Source organism: Thalassophryne amazonica, chromosome 22 (assembly GCF_902500255.1).
Source record: "Thalassophryne amazonica chromosome 22, fThaAma1.1, whole genome shotgun sequence".
In the NCBI taxonomy this organism is placed as follows: domain Eukaryota; kingdom Metazoa; phylum Chordata; class Actinopteri; order Batrachoidiformes; family Batrachoididae; genus Thalassophryne; species Thalassophryne amazonica.
This window is the reverse complement of record NC_047124.1, coordinates 38,706,479-38,724,581: the sequence shown is the minus strand read 5'-3', so window position 1 is coordinate 38,724,581 and position 18,103 is coordinate 38,706,479. Positions and strand designations below refer to the sequence as shown.

The 18,103-nt window shown below is 48.0% G+C and overlaps 1 protein-coding gene across 1 annotated transcript in view; it reads right to left on the bottom strand.

Annotated features, from left to right (window-relative positions):
- Nucleotides 1-627: 627 nt before the first annotated feature.
- lta4h (leukotriene A4 hydrolase) overlaps nucleotides 628-18,103 on the bottom strand; it is a 90,033-nt gene continuing 72,557 nt past the window's right edge. Inside the window, exons 10-19 of the mRNA XM_034163574.1 lie at nucleotides 17,019-17,089; nucleotides 16,633-16,744; nucleotides 15,885-16,029; nucleotides 15,703-15,806; nucleotides 15,539-15,609; nucleotides 15,412-15,466; nucleotides 15,142-15,237; nucleotides 14,969-15,051; nucleotides 1,619-1,723; nucleotides 628-834 (exon numbers count right to left, since the gene is read on the bottom strand). Coding sequence (XP_034019465.1) covers nucleotides 696-834; nucleotides 1,619-1,723; nucleotides 14,969-15,051; nucleotides 15,142-15,237; nucleotides 15,412-15,466; nucleotides 15,539-15,609; nucleotides 15,703-15,806; nucleotides 15,885-16,029; nucleotides 16,633-16,744; nucleotides 17,019-17,089 — 981 coding nt within the window. The 3' untranslated portion in view covers nucleotides 628-695. The remainder of the gene's footprint in view (nucleotides 835-1,618; nucleotides 1,724-14,968; nucleotides 15,052-15,141; nucleotides 15,238-15,411; nucleotides 15,467-15,538; nucleotides 15,610-15,702; nucleotides 15,807-15,884; nucleotides 16,030-16,632; nucleotides 16,745-17,018; nucleotides 17,090-18,103) is intronic.

Genomic DNA, 18,103 nt, shown 5'->3' with positions numbered 1-18,103 from the left:
TATGGGGAAGACGGCTGACTTGACAGTTGTCCAGAAGACATACAGACATCCCCCACAAGGAGGGCGAGACACAGGAAGTCACTGCTGTCAGGGCTGGCTGTCCAGAGTACTGCATCAAAGCATATTCATGGAGTTGACTGGAAGGGAAAGTGAGGCTGAAGAAGACGCTGAAGCAGCATGGACAACTGCAGCCTCGAGAAGACAGTCAAGCAGAGTCCGTTGATCAGACGTACGCCAGTGTTTTTAATACAGTCAGCATACGCAGGCTAAATGGTCAAGGTGTGACAGGGCCTTAAGAACTTGGTGGAACTTCACGGGGAGCAGACTGAGGCTGGAGTCAGAGACCCACCACACACGGATGTGCCCAGGAAGTTTAATCCAAGTCTCTGAAGAGTGAGACCTTTCAGCAACAACCTGCATCTTACCCACATCAGACAGTCTCAGTCTGGATAAACGTGATACCAGCTGGTGACACACGAGTCATCAGGGGAGGACATGCCCCCCAGTCCCCACATTATGAATGAAACTGGTCAACTGGTTCTTGAGATCTCACGCTAACAAGCGCAAATGGATGGACATGGTGATAGTTATTTCATACGAGGGACAAAAATAAACATGCGTCACAAATACGTTTCACATCTTTATTCAAATGACTCTCCTGCAGCCTCCGATCGGACCCGGTCAGTCTCGCTCCGTTATGGACTGGGTTTCTCGCCGACATCCACCTTCAGATCTTTGGCAACCAGCCCAGAAGTGACCTGGTGCATGTGGGCCTTGTGCGTCTGGAACACGCGGACGGCCTCTTGGCGGTGCTTCTCAAAGTTAAACACATCTCTGCAGACACAGAAGACACGTCTGTAACCACGGCGCCCTCTGGTGACGCTGGTGAAAACACTCACAGATCAACACCTCTGAGATAAAGTCACTTCCTGATGCATTCAATTCCACCCTGGAAAACGTGAAATCAATTTTCACTGATGTTCTTCGCATAAAATCAGAAACTCTGAAACAAAGTCAGTTTTCCAGAAACTGAACATTTTGTGGTGACTGATGTTTGAATAAATACATACTAAAGTCAACTGATTAGACTTTTTTATTGAACGAGTGTCACTAACTGGATGATGAACTATGCACGTGCACCATCAGTGAGACTTCAGATGAATGACCTCAGCCTGGTCCCAGAGACTCAGGTGGGCCTGGACCCAACAAACGCACGTTCTGGATGATTTTATTTCATGAGTAAATAATCTGATGGCTGTCAGAGGAGGTTATCAAACACACAGTGGAACTGCACCTCTAGATGGTGCTGAAAGCTCAAAAACACTCAAAATTTAAATTAGATTTTCTCTTATTGTTTGAACAAAGTTGATGAAAATAAATCAGCTTTTAAAATTATTTTACATTTTTAATTTAATTCAGAGAACGACCTAAAACACTCAAGAACCTTGTTAATGGACAAATTCTGTCAAATTCTTCAACCAGGAAACACACACACACACACACACACACACACACACACACACACACACACACACACACACACACACACACACACACACACACACACACACTTATGACAAAGAAAGGGGTGGAGGAGGCGGTCAGCCTGGATTGGTACCTGAAGAGGGGCCGGGTGAACTTCATCCTGCCCTGCTCCGTCGCCATCTTCAGTGCCAGGGTGACAGCATTGTCCCACCTGGCGCGCACACAGAGCCGCAACCACCTGATGTAGAAAAAAATTAAAATTCAAACTTTGGCTGAATTTTCTTCAACCCCCAACATTTACAAATGTTCTCAGCTCGTTCCACAGATCCTTCATCGATTCCTGAAGCACAAAGAAAACTAATCACTTTGTGTTGCCGTCATGTGGTTGGACCTGCCCTCTGGATACAACTTAGAATAATTACAAACCTACAGCAGTAAGGAGCCGCTCGCTAAGAGGAGAGGCCACACACACGTGACGCCAAAAACACAGTCTGAACAACAGCAGAGATGGTGAGAGGAACAAAATTATACAAGTTAAAGAGCACAGCGAGTACACATGAACTACACCAACACACATTTGAATCTATGAGCGGGGAGCCACTACTCTACAACCAAGGAGCCACTAATCTATGAGCCGGGGGAGGGCACTAATCTACAACCAAGGAGCCACTAATCTATGAGCCGGGGGGGGGCACTACTCTACAACCAAGGAGCCACTAATCTATGAGCGGGGAGTCACTAATTTATGAGCCACTAATCTAATCTACAAGCGGGGAGCCACTAATCCATGATTGATGAGCTACTAATCTATGAGTCACTAATCTATATTCAAGGAGCCACAAATCCACGACCAATGAGCCACTAATCTATGAGCCGGGGGGGGAAGCACTAACCTACAATCAAGGAGCCACTAATCTATGAGCCGGGGAAGGGCACTAATCTACGACCAAGGAGCCACTAATCTATGAGCCGGGGGAGGGCACTAATCTACAACCAAGGAGCCACTAATCTATGAGCTGGGGGAGGGCACTAATCTACAACCAAGGAGCCACTAATCTATGAGCCGGGGAGGGCACTAATCTACAACCAAGGAGCCACTAATCTATGAGCCGGGGGGGGGGGGGCACTACTCTACAACCAAGGAGCCACTAATCTATGAGCGGGGAGTCACTAATTTATGAGCCACTAATCTAATCTACAAGCGGGGAGCCACTAATCCATGATTGATGAGCTACTAATCTATGAGTCACTAATCTATATTCAAGGAGCCACAAATCCATGACCAATGAGCCACTAATCTATGAGCCGGGGGGGGGAAGCACTAATCTACAATCAAGGAGCCACTAATCTATGAGCGAGGAGTCACTAATTTATGAGCCACTAATCTAATCTACAAGCGGGGAGCCACTAATCCATGATTGATGAGCTACTAATCTATGAGTCACTAATCTAACATGTAAGAGTAGAATGGGAGGCAGAGCCTTCAGCTTTCAGGCTCCTCTCCTGTGGAACCAGCTCCCAATTCAGATAAGGGAGACAGACACCCTCTCTACTTTTAAGATTAGGCTTAAAACTTTCCTTTTTGCTAAAGCTTATAGTTAGGGCTGGATCAGGTGACCCTGAACCATCCTTTAGTTATGCTGCTATAGACGTAGACTGCTGGGGGGTTCCCATGATGCACTGTTTCTTTCTCTTTTTGCTCTGTATGCACCACTCTGCATTTAATCATTAGTGATCGATCTCTGCTCCCCTCCACAGCATGTCTTTTTCCTGGTTCTCTCCCTCAGCCCCAACCAGTCCCAGCAGAAGACTGCTCCTCCCTGAGCCTGGTTCTGCTGGAGGTTTCTTCCTGTTAAAAGGGAGTTTTTCCTTCCCACTGTAGCCAAGTGCTTGCTCACAGGGGGTCGTTTTGACCGTTGGGGTTTTACATAATTATTGTATGGCCTTGCCTTACAATATAAAGCGCCTTGGGGCAACTGTTTGTTGTGATTTGGCGCTATATAAAAAAATTGATTGATTGATTAATCTATATTCAAGGAGCCACAAATCCACGACCAATGAGCCATTAATCTATGAGCGGTGGTTCACTAATCTACAAGTGGGAAGCCACTAATCCATGAGCAATGACCCTCTAATCTATGCATATCCCCTTGGTCCCCACAAATCAGAAATACAAACATCTAAATTTAATCTCAGATCAGGATGTGAAAATCTGAGCTTTAGACTAATGTCCACTGTGGCTCTTATTTCTAAATCTAGCTTTAGTTTATTAGCTGTTGGGGGTCACAAATATAACTCTTTGAATATCAGATTCTCCGCTCTGTCCACGATGCTACGTATTGCCAAGGTTAGAAGAATAAAAATCAGTCGTATCATTTTGTCACTGTATGTAGGCCCCATGGCCCCCATACTCTGAATTCTTAGATGAATTTGATGCGTTCATCTCTAACTTGTTAACTAGTGCAGATAACATTCATATCAATAAGCCTTTTGATCCCCTCTGCAAATCATTTATGGAAATAATGGAGGTATTAGGATTCCAGCAATGCATTCAGGATGCAACGCACATTTGTGGAAATACCCTGGATTTGATTCTCACGTGGTATTGCTGTCACAAAAATTGACATCATGCCTCTTGCATTGATGCCTTGGGGCAACTGTTTGTTGTGATTTGGTGCTATATAAAAAAAAAATTGATTGATTGATTGATTGATTGATCACTCACTTATTAGGTTTACAGTTTTGTTGTTGTGTTTTGTGGAACAGCAACCTTAGTTATCACTGTGGCGACACATCAACTCCTTAACTACAAACGAACTCGAAGCTAGACTGCCGGATATCTTAGCTTCCTGTTTGGAAAATGCCCAGTTAGTAGACAGACTTGTGGATAGTTTAAACTCAGTGCTAAAAACTACACTCAACATGACTGTGCCACCTTTATTAAAACCACGCCCCCAAAAACACAGTCACCTTGGTTCAATGATTACTTGCGTGACCTCAAGTATAAGGCTAGAGGTCTAGAACAGAAACGGTGTAGTTCAAAATTAGAAGTATTCCACCTTGCGTGGCGTGATGCTATCTTAGACTATAAGCATGTATTACTGGCTACAAAGTGGACTTACTACTCTGATTTGATCAACAAAAACAAGCATAACTCAAAGTTCTTGTTCGAAACGGTGGCAACACTTATTCATGGACAACCACCTGTAAGTCATTCTCCTTTTACAGCACAACATTTGCTGGATTACCTCAAGAAGAAAATAGACGACATTAGGTTGAACATCTCCCAGCATGCCTTGGTTCAGCCACGACACCCTGCTATTGAGGTACCATTACAGAGGTATTACCTAGATTTACAGAATTTGATAGTATCTCACGAGGCGTGCTGAGGAAACTCATAACCAGTCGTTCTCACTGTGTATTATACAGTAACACTACCTCTAACCTTAGTGACATGAAATTTGGGGTTCCACAGGGGTCCGTCTTTGGCCCCCTGCTTTTCTCCCTTTATGTAGCACCCCTTGGGCACATATTGCGGCATTTTAGGATTACCTTTCACTGCTATGCTGATGATACTCAATTATACATGCCGATAACTGTTGGTAATCTCATTCACATAAAATCCTGAGAAGATTGCCATGCATCAGTAAAAAGCTGGATGTCTAGCAACTTCCTACTTTTAAACTCTGATAAGACTGAAATAATGGTTTTTGGTCCAGTGAGACATCAGCATCAATTTGACCAGTTAACGCTTAGCCTAGGCTCATGTGTCATAGATCACACTGACAAAGTGAGGAAAATTGGGGTAATTTTTGATCCTACATTGTCCTTTGACCTCCACATTAGAGATATTACGAGGACTGCTTTCTTCCACCTGCGAAATATAGCGAAGATTCATCCCATCCTCTCTATGGCTGATGCTGAGACCCTGATTCATGCGTTTATCTCTTCTAAATTGGACTACTGCAATATTCTGTTTTCTGGTTTACCGCAGTCCAGCATTAGGGCTCTCCAACTGGTTCAAAATGCTGCAGCCAGACTTTTGACATGAAGCAGAAAGTTTGACCACATTACACCCATTTTGGCGTCTCTTCACTGACTTCCTGTCCCAGCGAGATCAGATTTTAAAGTGTAGGTGACACAATATGTAATGTTTTTTTGAGTATTTAAGACTAAAATTAAACAGTTTGAAATTTATCCTTTCCTGGTGTGCAGTTACCAAACTGCGCGCTACTAAAAAGCAGGAACTTCCTGGCGAGTCCCCACACTGGAGAAAAAGGAGGAAGTGGCATCAGCGCCGGAACCATTATCTTAATAGTCTCATTAATTTATGGATTTTTACAGGCTACTGACAGCCCCGTTTCCACTGAGTGGTTTGGGTCAGAGCTGCACTGTGTTTTCGGTGTCAGAACGGTTGTTGGGACAGTGTAGTGACACGGACCCACAACAGGGGGCGTAAATGAACGGACAATAGAGGGAGTTAAATTAGAACACTTTACTGTTGTGAATGTCACAACCACACACAGCAGATTACAGAATAAATACAAGTCAATTAATGAAGGTGTCGTGTGGGCAGGCTCGACGATAGGAGACGCCCGTCTGGAGATGAACCGGAACCACACGATTTCCACCGCCACCGAACCCGAAGGATACTGGAGCCGCCAAGTCCCGAAGTCCCCAGGTGGCCACCGTCTCAGCGTGTCGGATCTGGTACTGCTGGCGGAGAACAAAGACAGTCAAGTGTGGGTGTGTGTACACCCCGTAATAATAATGGTGGAAATTCCACCTCCACCTTTAACACACACTCGTGCAGCGTCTGTTTAACCACTTATCTGACGGGACATAGGACGAAACAGTCGCGACCCACGCCGGTCCTCTGGTTGACAGCTGCAACACAATAGCTCTTGAAATCACTGAATGCTGGCAGAGAAAGTTACCTCTCACAGAAGTCGATATCTCGGCGATGTGGTGGAGGTGTCATCCTGCTTTTATCCCGGGTGAGATGCAGATGATCGGTGACAGCTGTCATAGTTGATGAGTGACAGCTGTCACCTCGGCTGTTCCTGTTGTCAGCAACGCCCTCTCGTGCCTGAAGCCCGCACTTCAGGCAGGGCGCCCTCTGGTGGTGGGCCAGCAGTACCTCCTCTTCTGGCGGCCCACACAACAGGACCCCCCCCCCCCTCAACGGGCGCCTCCTGGCGCCCGACCAGGCTTGTCCGGGTGGCGTCGGTAAAAATCGACCAGGAGGGCCGGGTCCAGGATGAAGCTCCTCTTCACCCAGGAGCGTTCTTTGGGTCCATATCCTTCCCAGTCCACCAAATATTGAAAGCCGCGGTTCATTCGATGGATATCCAAGAGCCGGCGTACTGTCCAAGCCGGCTCCCCGTCGATGATACGGGCAGGAGGCGGCGCCGGACCGGGTGCACAGAGGGGTGAGGTGTGATGTGGTTTCAACCTGGAGACATGAAAGACTGGATGGATCCGCAGTGAGGCCGGGAGTTGGAGCCTCACTGTGGTGGGACTGAGGACCTTGAGGATGCGGAACGGCCCTATGTAGCGGTCTTTCAATTTCGGGGAAGCCACCTGGAGAGGTATGTCCTTGGTAGATAGCCATACCTCCTGCCCAGGCTGGTATGCGGGGGCCGGGGACCGTCGACGGTCTGCATGGGCTTTTGCCCTCGTCCGGGCCCTCAACAAGGCCGAACGGGCGGTGCGCCACACCCGACGGCATCTCCGCAGGTGGGCCTGGACTGAGGGCACACCGACCTCTCCCTCCACCACAGGAAACAAAGGGGGTTGGTACCCCAGACACACCTCAAACGGGGAGAGGCCGGTGGCAGAGGACACTTGGCTGTTATGTGCGTACTCGATCCAGGCCAGGTGTTCACTCCAAGCCATCGGGTGTGCAGATGTTGTACAACGCAGGGCCTGCTCCAACTCTTGATTGGCCCGTTCAGCCTGTCTGTTAGTCTGAGGGTGATACCCAGACGAGAGGCTCACGGTGGCCCCCAGTTCCCGGCAGAAACTCCTCCACACCTGCGAGGAGAACTGGGGACCATGATCCGAAACGATGTCTGTTGGTATCCCATGCAGCCGGACGACATGGTGGACCAGGAGATCCGCTGTCTCCTGGGCCGATGGGAGCTTCGGGAGGGCCACGAAGTGGGCCGCCTTGGAGAATCGGTCCACTATCGTGAGGATGGTGGTGTGCCCCCGGGACGGCGGGAGGCCCGTGACGAAATCCAGACCAATGTGGGACCAGGGGCGATGAGGCACAGGAAGCGGCTGCAGGAGTCCCTGTGCCTTCTGGTGGTCCGCCTTGCCCCTGGCGCAGGTGGTGCAGGCCTGGATATAAGCCCGGACATCAGCCTCCAGAGACGCCCACCAGAAGCGCTGCTGGACCACTGCCACGGTCCTACGCACCCCTGGGTGGCAGGAGAGCTTGGACCCGTGACAGAAGTCCAGCACGGCAGCTCTGGCTTCTGGTGGGACGTACAGTCTGTTTCTCGGCCCTGTTCCGGGATACGGGCTCCGTGCCAGGGCCTCCCGGACGGTCTTCTCCACGTCCCAGGTAAGGGTAGCCACGATAGTGGACTCCGGTACGATGGGTTCCGGTGGATCCGACAACTCGGTCTTGACTTCATGTTCGTGCACCCGGGACAGGGCATCCGACCTCTGGTTTTTGGTCCCAGGGTGGTAAGTGATCCGGAAGTCAAAACGGCCGAAAAACAGTGACCAGCGGGCTTGCCTGGGGTTCAGTCGCTTGGCGGTCCTGATATACTCCAGGTTCCGGTGGTCAGTAAAAACCGTGAAAGGCACTGACGCTCCCTCCAGCAGGTGTCTCCACTCCTCAAGAGCCTCTTTCACCGCAAGGAGCTCTCGATTGCCCACGTCATAGTTCTGCTCTGCTGGGGTCAACCTGCGGGAGAAATAGGCACACGGGTGAAGAACCTTATTGGTCTCTCCGCTCTGGGATAGCACGGCTCCTATCCCTGAGTCAGAGGCGTCCACTTCGACCACAAACTGGCGACTAGGATCGGGCTGCACCAAGACGGGTGCAGTCGAGAAGCGCTGTTTCAACTCCCTGAACGCGGCATCGCACCGATCCGACCAGGTGAAGGGAACTTTTGGTGAGGTCAGGGCTGTCAGGGGGCTAACTACCTGACTATACCCCTTAATGAACCTCCTGTAAAAATTTGCGAAGCCGAGGAACTGTTGCAGCTTCCTACGGCTCGTAGGTTGGGGCCAGTCTCCCACCGCTGCGACCTTGGCCGGATCCAGGGCGACGGAGTTGGAGGAGATGATAAACCCCAGGAAGGACAAAGAGGTGCGGTGAAACTCACACTTCTCACCCTTCACAAACAGCAGGTTCTCCAACAACCGCTGCAGGACCTGACGTACATGCCGTACATGGGTCTCAGGATCCGGAGAAAAAATGAGTATATCGTCCAGATATACGAAGACGAATCGGTGCAGGAAGTCCCGCAAGACGTCATTAACCAAAGCTTGGAACGTTGCGGGGGCGTTTGTGAGGCCAAACGGCATGACCAGGTACTCAAAATGACCTAACGGGGTGTTGAATGCCGTCTTCCATTCGTCTCCCTTCCGGACCCGAACTAGGTGATATGCGTTCCTAAGATCCAGCTTTGTGAATATTTTGGCTCCATGCAGGGGGGTGAACACCGAATCCAACAAAGGCAACGGGTATCGGTTGCGAACCGTGATCTCGTTCAGCCCCCGGTAATCAATGCATGGACGAAGACCGCCATCTTTTTTGCCCACAAAAAAGAAACCTGCTCCCATCGGGGAGGTGGAGTTACGGATCAGCCCGGCAGCTAAGGAGTCCCGGATGTAGGTCTCCATCGATTCGCGCTCAGGTTGTACAGCCTGCTGGACGGGAACTCCACGCCTGGCATCAAATCGATGGCACAATCGTACGGACGGTGCGGGGGAAGGGTGAGTGCCCGATCCTTGCTAAAAACGTCAGCAAGATCGTGGTACTCAACCGGCACCGCCGACAGACTGGGGGGAACTTTGACCTGCTCCTTAGCCTGGGAACCGGGAGGGACCGAGGATCCCAAACACACCCGATGGCAGGTCTCGCACCACTGTACCACCACCCCGGACGGCCAATCAATCCGGTGATTGTGTTTTAGCATCCAGGGGAACCCCAGAATCACACGGGAGGTAGAGGGAGTCACAAAAAACTCAATCTCCTCCCGATGATTCCTTGACACCACCAGAGTTGCTGGTAGTGTCCTGTGTGTGATTAAAGGGAGTAGGGTGCCATCTAGTGCTCGCACCTGCAATGGTGAAGGAAGCGCCACCAGAGGGAGCCCTACCTCCCTGGCCCATCTGCTGTCTAGCAGATTCCCTTCTGACCCTGGGGCCTGAAGGGTTAAATCCCCGCTAACGATTGTAACTGGGAGCCGTGTGGAAATGTGTGTGTGTCCCACGTGAATTTCTTGGCCCACCCTAAGCCCAGTTTCTAGGGGCGGGCGTTGGTGTTTAACCGTTCGGGGCAATTACTCAATTGGTGCTCAATTGAGCCTCAAACAAAACACGCCCCGCGGGGAAGCCTCCTCTGTCTATTCGGTGGTCTGAATGTGGCTCTGCTCATGTCCATAGCTTCATCAGCAGGGGGAGCTGTCGCCACACGGGACGTAGAGGCCAGGGAGCGTGGGAAGGGCGGACCTTTTTCGGACCCGGAAGGAAGAGGGAAGGCGAGTGCCCGGCCACGCCCTTCGTCTCATTCCCGACAGCGTTCTTCCAACCGATTGTCTAACCGTATAACAAGATCGATAAGCCCATCTAATTCCTGCGGTTCATCCTTGGCCACCAGGTGCTCCTTCAGGACCGATGACAGTCCGTTTACGAAGGCGGCGCGGAGCGCAGCGTTATTCCAGCAGGACCTCGCAGCCGCAATGCGGAAGTCGACTACATAAGCGGCTGCGCTCCGGTGTCCCTGTCTCATTGACAGCAGCACAGTCGAAGTGGTCTCTCCCCTGTTAGGGTGATCAAACACAGTCTTGAACTCCCTCACAAACCCAGTGTACGTGTGAAGGAGCCGTGAATCTTGCTCCCAAAGCGCCGTAGCCCGGCGCGGGCCGGGGGCCTGAGTCCTTCTGATCGAGGCTCAGCCCGTGGACGGTGTGAGGCCGAGATATCCTGTTGGGACAGTGTAGTGACACGGACCCACAACAGGGGGCGTAAATGAACGGACAATAGAGGGAGTTAAATTAGAACACTTTACTGTTGTGAATGTCACAACCACACACAGCAGATTACAGAATAAATACAAGTCAATTAATGAAGGTGTCGTGTGGGCAGGCTCGACGATAGGAGACGCCCGTCTGGAGATGAACCGGAACCACACGATTTCCACCGCCACCGAACCCGAAGGATACTGGAGCCGCCAAGTCCCGAAGTCCCCAGGTGGCCACCGTCTCAGCGTGTCGGATCTGGTACTGCTGGCGGAGAACAAAGACAGTCAAGTGTGGGTGTGTGTACACCCCGTAACAATAATGGTGGGAATTCCACCTCCACCTTTAACACACACTCGTGCAGCGTCTGTTTAACCACTTATCTGACGGGACGTAGGACGAAACAGTCGCGACCCACGCCGGTCCTCTGGTTGACAGCTGCAACACATTAGCTCTTGAAATCACTGAATGCTGGCAGAGAAAGTTACCTCTCACAGAAGTCGATATCTCGGCGATGTGGTGGAGGTGTCATCCTGCTTTTATCCCGGGTGAGATGCAGATGATCGGTGACAGCTGTCATAGTTGATGAGTAACAGCTGTCACCTCAGCTGTTCCTGTAGGCGGCAGCGCCCTCTCGTGCCTGAAGCCCGCACTTCAGGCAGGGCGCCCTCTGGTGGTGGGCCAGCAGTACCTCCTCTTCTGGCGGCCCGCAAAACAACAGTTCTTTCTCACCGGCAGAATCCTTTTGATTGGCATGTGGAACACCTATATTGTCGAGCACGCACACACAGTGTTGTGCAGATTCTCCACTTGACATGGAGGCAAAACTGAGTATTTTCACATTATTTATTTTACTGTTTTGTGGCTCATGGGATAATCTCATCACGTGCAGACTGAGACGTTATGAGCAGATGAGGGGCCGCGAGTCTCTCAACTTGCTGCGCAAAGCGGCTCACAGTGGAACATGAGGAGGCTTCGTCCTCAGCAGAGACTCGACCCATCAACTGCAGATGTAATTAACAGATTACACCTGGAGCTGATCGTGCCGGTCCCGTATCGGTACAGCAGAGACTCGACCCATCAACTGCAGATGTAATTAACGGATTACACCTGGACCTGATCGTGCCGGTCCCGTATCGGTACAGCAGAGACTCGACCCATCATGGACTTTTCTTCAGCCAGGAACACAAATTAAATTATTTCCAGACGTTTTCATCAGATCGAAGATGATCTCACTGAAACGGACAGGTCAGACTTTTACTCCTTGTGTGAATGGTTTTAATATTTAATAATAATGTGTTACGCAATTAGTGTACGGTACACTAACTGTATTCAAGAAGGAACCTTTATATTAAACTTAAGTGATATTTTCAGTCCCCTGTGACATTTTTCAGATTTCAAATGTATGTACCTGTTTCTAAGAAAAACAAAACAATAAAAACAATCGCACTTCCTCGTCACTTTTTTTCTGATGCCACAGATAGTAAAACAGTTTTTTTTAATCGGTTGATTACGACCAAAGAGCTGGCAAAAAAAGTTTAGCATCTCCACCCACATGCCGAAATCCCCTGCATTATGTATTTATTTGATAATCATTCTGTGTTCTGGACTCGGTATTGTCACCGCTGTCTGACTGAAGGTTTACACCAAGGTTTCTTCCCCCTAATTGTGGTCTAAATAAAGCTCAGAACCATAAGGCTGTGTCCTCACAGCTTATTCAGGAACACCTTCAGACTGGACTTAAAAAAAATGTCTGAAAACAGCTTGATCTCTGACATGTTTACATTTGATCTGGGCTTGAATCAGCAGGTGCTGTTCCGGTGTTGATGTGGCGGCTGAGGGCTGAAATGGAGTGCAGGTTTCAGACAGCTGCTGTTTATCCTTCACCTGCGCACCTACGGCTTTTATTGTTCAGGATTTTTAAAAATATCAACATTTCATAATTTTTAGTCATTATTTGTGCACATTTTTTGATGTCACCTACACGTTAAGGTTCTGCTACTAACCTATAAAATTGACACCTCCGTACTTAGCTGACCTAATTAAACCCTACGTACCGACCCGGGCTCTGTGTTCTCAGGGTGCAGGACTACTTTGTGTCTCTAGGGTGAATAAAAAGTCTGCAGGTCACAGAGCTTTCTCTTATCGTGCCCCTGTTCTGTGGAATGATCTCCCTGCATCAATAACACAGCCAGATTCTGTGGAGACTTTCAAGTCCAGACTTAAGACGCATTTATTTTTCCTTTCGTATGGCTAGCATACTGGTACAGTTTTGTTTTATGCTTTTTACTCTTTTAATTCATTTTATTAGTAAACTGAGCATGCTGCGACCTCAACTTTACTTAGTCTGGGTCTTTTAGTGAGGTTTTGGGGCTAGTGGCCGGAGATCACCTTAGTATTTCTTCTGTTTTTCTTGTTGTTTAATGCTGACAAATTATAGTATATTTGTTCTTTCTGATTCCTGATTTTTTTTCTCTCTGTTTGAGGTGCAGCTCCATCCAGAGATGGGAGTGGTGTCTGTTTCTGTAACACCCACCCCCGTCCTATGTACCTGCAACTTCTTCTTCTTTGTCTTTCGGCTGTTCCCGTTAGGGGGCGCCACAGCAGATCAATTGTTTCCATCTCACCCTGTCCTCTGTATCTTCCTCTGTCACACCAACCACCTGCATGTCCTCCCTCAGCACATCCATAAACGTCCACTTTGTCCTCCCTCTTCTCCTCCTGCCTGGTGGCTCCATCCTCAGCATCCTTCTCCCTATATACCCTGGGTTCCTCCTCTGCACATGTCCAAACCATCTCAATCTCTTCTCTCTGACTTTGTCTCCAAACCGTCCCACCTGAGCTGTCCCTCTGATATGTTCATTCCTAATCTTGTCCATTCTTGTCACTCCCAAAGAGAATCTCAACATCTTCAGCTCTGCCTCCTGTCTTTTTGTTAGTGCCACTGTCTCTAAACCATCCAACATAGTTGGTCTCACTACTGTCTTGTAAACTTTCCCCTTCACTCTTGCTGATATTCTTCGGTCACAAATCACTCCTGCCACCTTTCTCCACCCACTCCACCCTGCCTGCACTCTCTTCTTCACCTCTCTACCACACTCTCCATTACTTTGAACAGTTGACCCCAAATATTTAAACTCATCTACTTTCACCACTTCTACTCCTTGTAACTGCACTATTCCACTGGGCTCCCTCTCATTCACACACATGGACTCAGTCTTGCTTCTACTGACTTTCATTCCCTTTCTCTCCAAAGCATATCTCCACCTCTCCAGACTAGACTCAACTTGCTCTCTACTCTCACTACAGATCACAATGTCATCTGCAAACATCATAGTCCATGGGGACTCCTGTCTGATCTCATCTGTCAACCTGTCCATCACCACTGCAAACAAGAAAGGACTCAGAGCTGATCCTTGGTGTAATCCCACCTCCACCTTGAATGAGTCTGTCATTGCGACTGCACATCTCACCGCTGTCACACTATTCTTGTACATGTCCTGCACTACCCTAACATACTTCTCTGCCACTCCAGACTTCCTCAACGGCACCGGTGGCGGACGTTGTTAACCTGGGCCTCAACCAATCCGGTATGGAAATTTGATTCTTAGTCTGCATAGTTGGGTTGGCTTGTTTTACGCTGGCTGCCCTTCCTGATGCAACCCTCCTCATTTATCCGGGCTTGGGACCGGCACTCAGAATGTACTGGCTGCACACCCCATGTGGCTGAGTTCCTTTGTACCTGCAACATTTCCTGTATATTTGTTTTGTAATTTGTGTCTGTTGCATGGCCCAAGCAGAGGGTCGCCCCTTTGAGTCTGGTCTACTTGAGGTTTTTTTTTACCACTGTCACCTGGGTTCTTGCTCTGGGGGTTAGTAAGGTTAGACCTTACTTGTGTGAAGCACCATGAGGCAACTTTGATGTGATTTGGCGCTATATAAATTAAATAAATTGAAATAAATTAAATTGTGTCTCAGAGACATTTCCAAACGATTTTACAAATACGAAGATCCTGAAATCAGACCACAGACTAAATCAAACGTGGCCCAGGAAAACTAAAATAACTTGTGAATGTTCACCACGGAAGTAAAATCCCAGATTAATCATCAAATGTGTGATTGTGAGGAGCTGCATCGATGTCACATCAACCCCAAACCAATAGAGCACCACAGACCACCCACTGCAGGTAAGAACAGAGCCCAACCCCACATCGACCAACCAGGCCACTCCCCCTGTCTGCTAGGTCCTAAGTGCTGATGTCAGTGGAATCTTGACCCACCTGACACGGACTTCAGAGTTGTTGCAGGCGTTCAGATCATAAAGCTCTTGCATCTTCATCACATGAGTGAGCGGAAGGGGCTCCTGAAGGACAAATGTCACCATCAAGATGCTGACAGTCCAGACCGGTTCTGCTGGGATTTGGTTCTGTTTAGTCTGAGGACACAGACTCACCTTTTGAAGCAGGAGTGACAGGAACTCAACCAGCTGGTGGGATGACAGAGTCTTCACATCCGAGGCTTTGAAACTCACCAGATCTTCATTTGTGGCCTGAAGAACAAAAGTCACCAGATGTAAAGACCTGATCTCACTTGTACAACTGTAGGGGGCGCCAAAAACCTTTCTACTCTTTATATGGTGCAATACATACACAGGTTCACAATACACATGGAGATTAGCATGCATGCAGCAGTTAGCATAGAATGTTGGTGTTCGTAGCCTTACCTTAGTCCATCTGTCACTCAGAGCAATGCAGGCGTTGGCCAGCGTGGTGTCATACCTGTGTCAGAGACATGTTCAGCATCAGAACCATCAAGTAAACCTTTCAAGAACTGACAGAGGTGAGACTCACTTTGGTTTGACTGGAGGCATCCCAGGAACATGCATCCAGGCTTCCCAGTCCACCTTGTTGAGAACATCCAACTGAGTGAGACAGAGCAGATTCAGGGTCAGGCTGTGACATCACACTGTCAGACGGTGGGCACCAGGTGCCCACAGCAGGATGCAACAGGTCACCTTGTCTTTGAAGTAGGTGAACAGGTGGTTCTTCCACTCGTCTGTGGTGACACTACGGTAGGCAAACATCTGGATGTAGGACTTCACAAAACCCATGAACACCTCTGTGGACATGTAGGAACAAATGGTCACATGACAGAGTTTGACAAGAGGCCTATTCAAAGAGAATATGCAGGTGTTACCAGGACCGCCCAGGAGCTCCTCCAGGTGGTAGAGCAGCGCAAAGCCCTTCTCATAAGGCACTGAGGAAAATGCATCATCGGGGTCAACATTGACCAAACTGGGCACAAGATTGGTCAGCGGGTTGTTGGCTCCAAACGTGTTGATCTGACAGATGAGGGGAAAATAAAGTCCAGACTCTTGATAAGAACCAGCTTTCCAGACACTAGCGCTGCGTCATCTGCATATTCCAAACACTTTCAACCCGTGAACATCATTTGTGATTTTGAGGGACTATGTGATGTTCAGAGACTGTTCTCCTGGAGATCCCTGCTCATTCTCATCGTCTTCCTTACCTGCTCGTCTCAAATCAGTCGTGAGCGTGCGGCTAATCAAGAGTGTCTCTAAAGTAAAGTACAGACCCGTGCTGACAGAACTCACACAGGTGGACAAGAAGATTCCTCCAAACCCCCAAAGCAACCTTCTCTTCACAAGTGGTGTAAATAAGAAACTAATCCAAGCCTCAACAGCTACAAGAAAAACTCCAAGATATCATTCTTAGAGACATGGATGCACCCCCTCCTCCCTTTATTTTAAGGAATGAACTGTCCAAACGTTAGGAAAGCTACTGACCAAATGACTGGAGACACATTAAAAACTGTTTGGAAGGTGAGTGTTCAGTTCTTCAGGATGCCAGCTTTTAAGAGTTAGTCACCATGATGATCCTGTGGACCTGCGCAGTATAAAGTCCACACGGTGCTTTTTCCTCACCGAGTCCTGCAGGTCCTTCCAGCCTCCAAGAGCTTGAAACTGCCTAAACTGCTCGCTCTGCAGAGACCTGCCGATCATCCTCTCCAGGTAGACCGTGTGGCCCTCGTTCAACCTGTCACCAAAACACATGTCACCCATCTCAGGCTTCAGAACCGAAGGCCCCTGAATGGACAAAACACCTCACCACATTCAATTATTTATATTCAGACCACATTCCAATGTGATTTTTAAAAATATTTAATTTTTTTTAGCCGTTTGCTGCATGAAAACAAAAAGACTGATGGAAAACTCAAACTGAATTTCTTGTCAATTTCATGAAATCACCTCAAAGAACGGGTCTGATTTAAAGGTTTTTTTCTTAAAGTATTTTCATCAGTGAGTTTTACCAGAAGTGTTCCCAGGTTTTGTTGGTGACCAAGTTACCGGTCCAGCTGTGGGAGATCTCGTGGGCGATGACCTGATGAACACATGAACACATGAAGATTCCATATGTTGACAAATCACAACACAAATATTCCACTCAGCAGGGTCAGGTCACTGATCTGAATAAAACACTGGATCACTCATGGGTCAATATTTTTGAAGCAAACCGGCACCATATTACCACTCGCACGTCCCGCTCCTGAACGCTCTTTTCTACTGATCTTTAATGAGGCGCACGCAACTTTATTCTTTTTAATTTTGTTTAAAAAATACCTCCATGTGCAGCTTTAAACTGCAAATCGCCAGATCAAAGTCTGTGGACAAACATTTCACCTGCAAGTCTGACTGAAATGGAAAGTAATGAACAATAATTTGAAGAGTTCTGTCCCTTATTCAAGCATACAGGCAAAGATAATAATAATAATCATAATAATAAGTGGCTTATTAACTCAACAGTTTTGTGTTGGACGAACTATTTTAAGACATTTATTAGGTCTACTTGTGCTGCGTTTAATATTTTTAGGTGTTGTTGCTACGACTTTATTATATTAGTCTGACGCTCACAGAGTTGTGTGGAATAAATGTCGTCTTTGCAGGTAAAACTAACTCTCCTGTAGCCAGATAAGTGGTGGTTTATTTTTTCAGTGCAACTATTAAAAAATCCACTATTGCTACATTATACATTATGACTTTTGTTATCCATCCACTTTTGTCTTTTGTTCACGATATGGCACACACACACACACACACATATATATATATATATATATACATACACACACACACACACACACATATATATATATATATATATATATATATATATACACATTAGTGAAGGTTACAAATGATCTTCTTATGGCCTCGGACAGTGGACTCATCTCTGTGCTTGTTCTGTTAGACCTCAGTGCTGCTTTTGATACTGTTGACCATAAAATTTTATTACAGAGATTAGAGCATGTCATAGGTATTAAAGGCACTGCGCTGCGGTGGTTTGAATCATATTTGTCTAATAGATTACAATTTGTTCATGTAAATGGGGAATCTT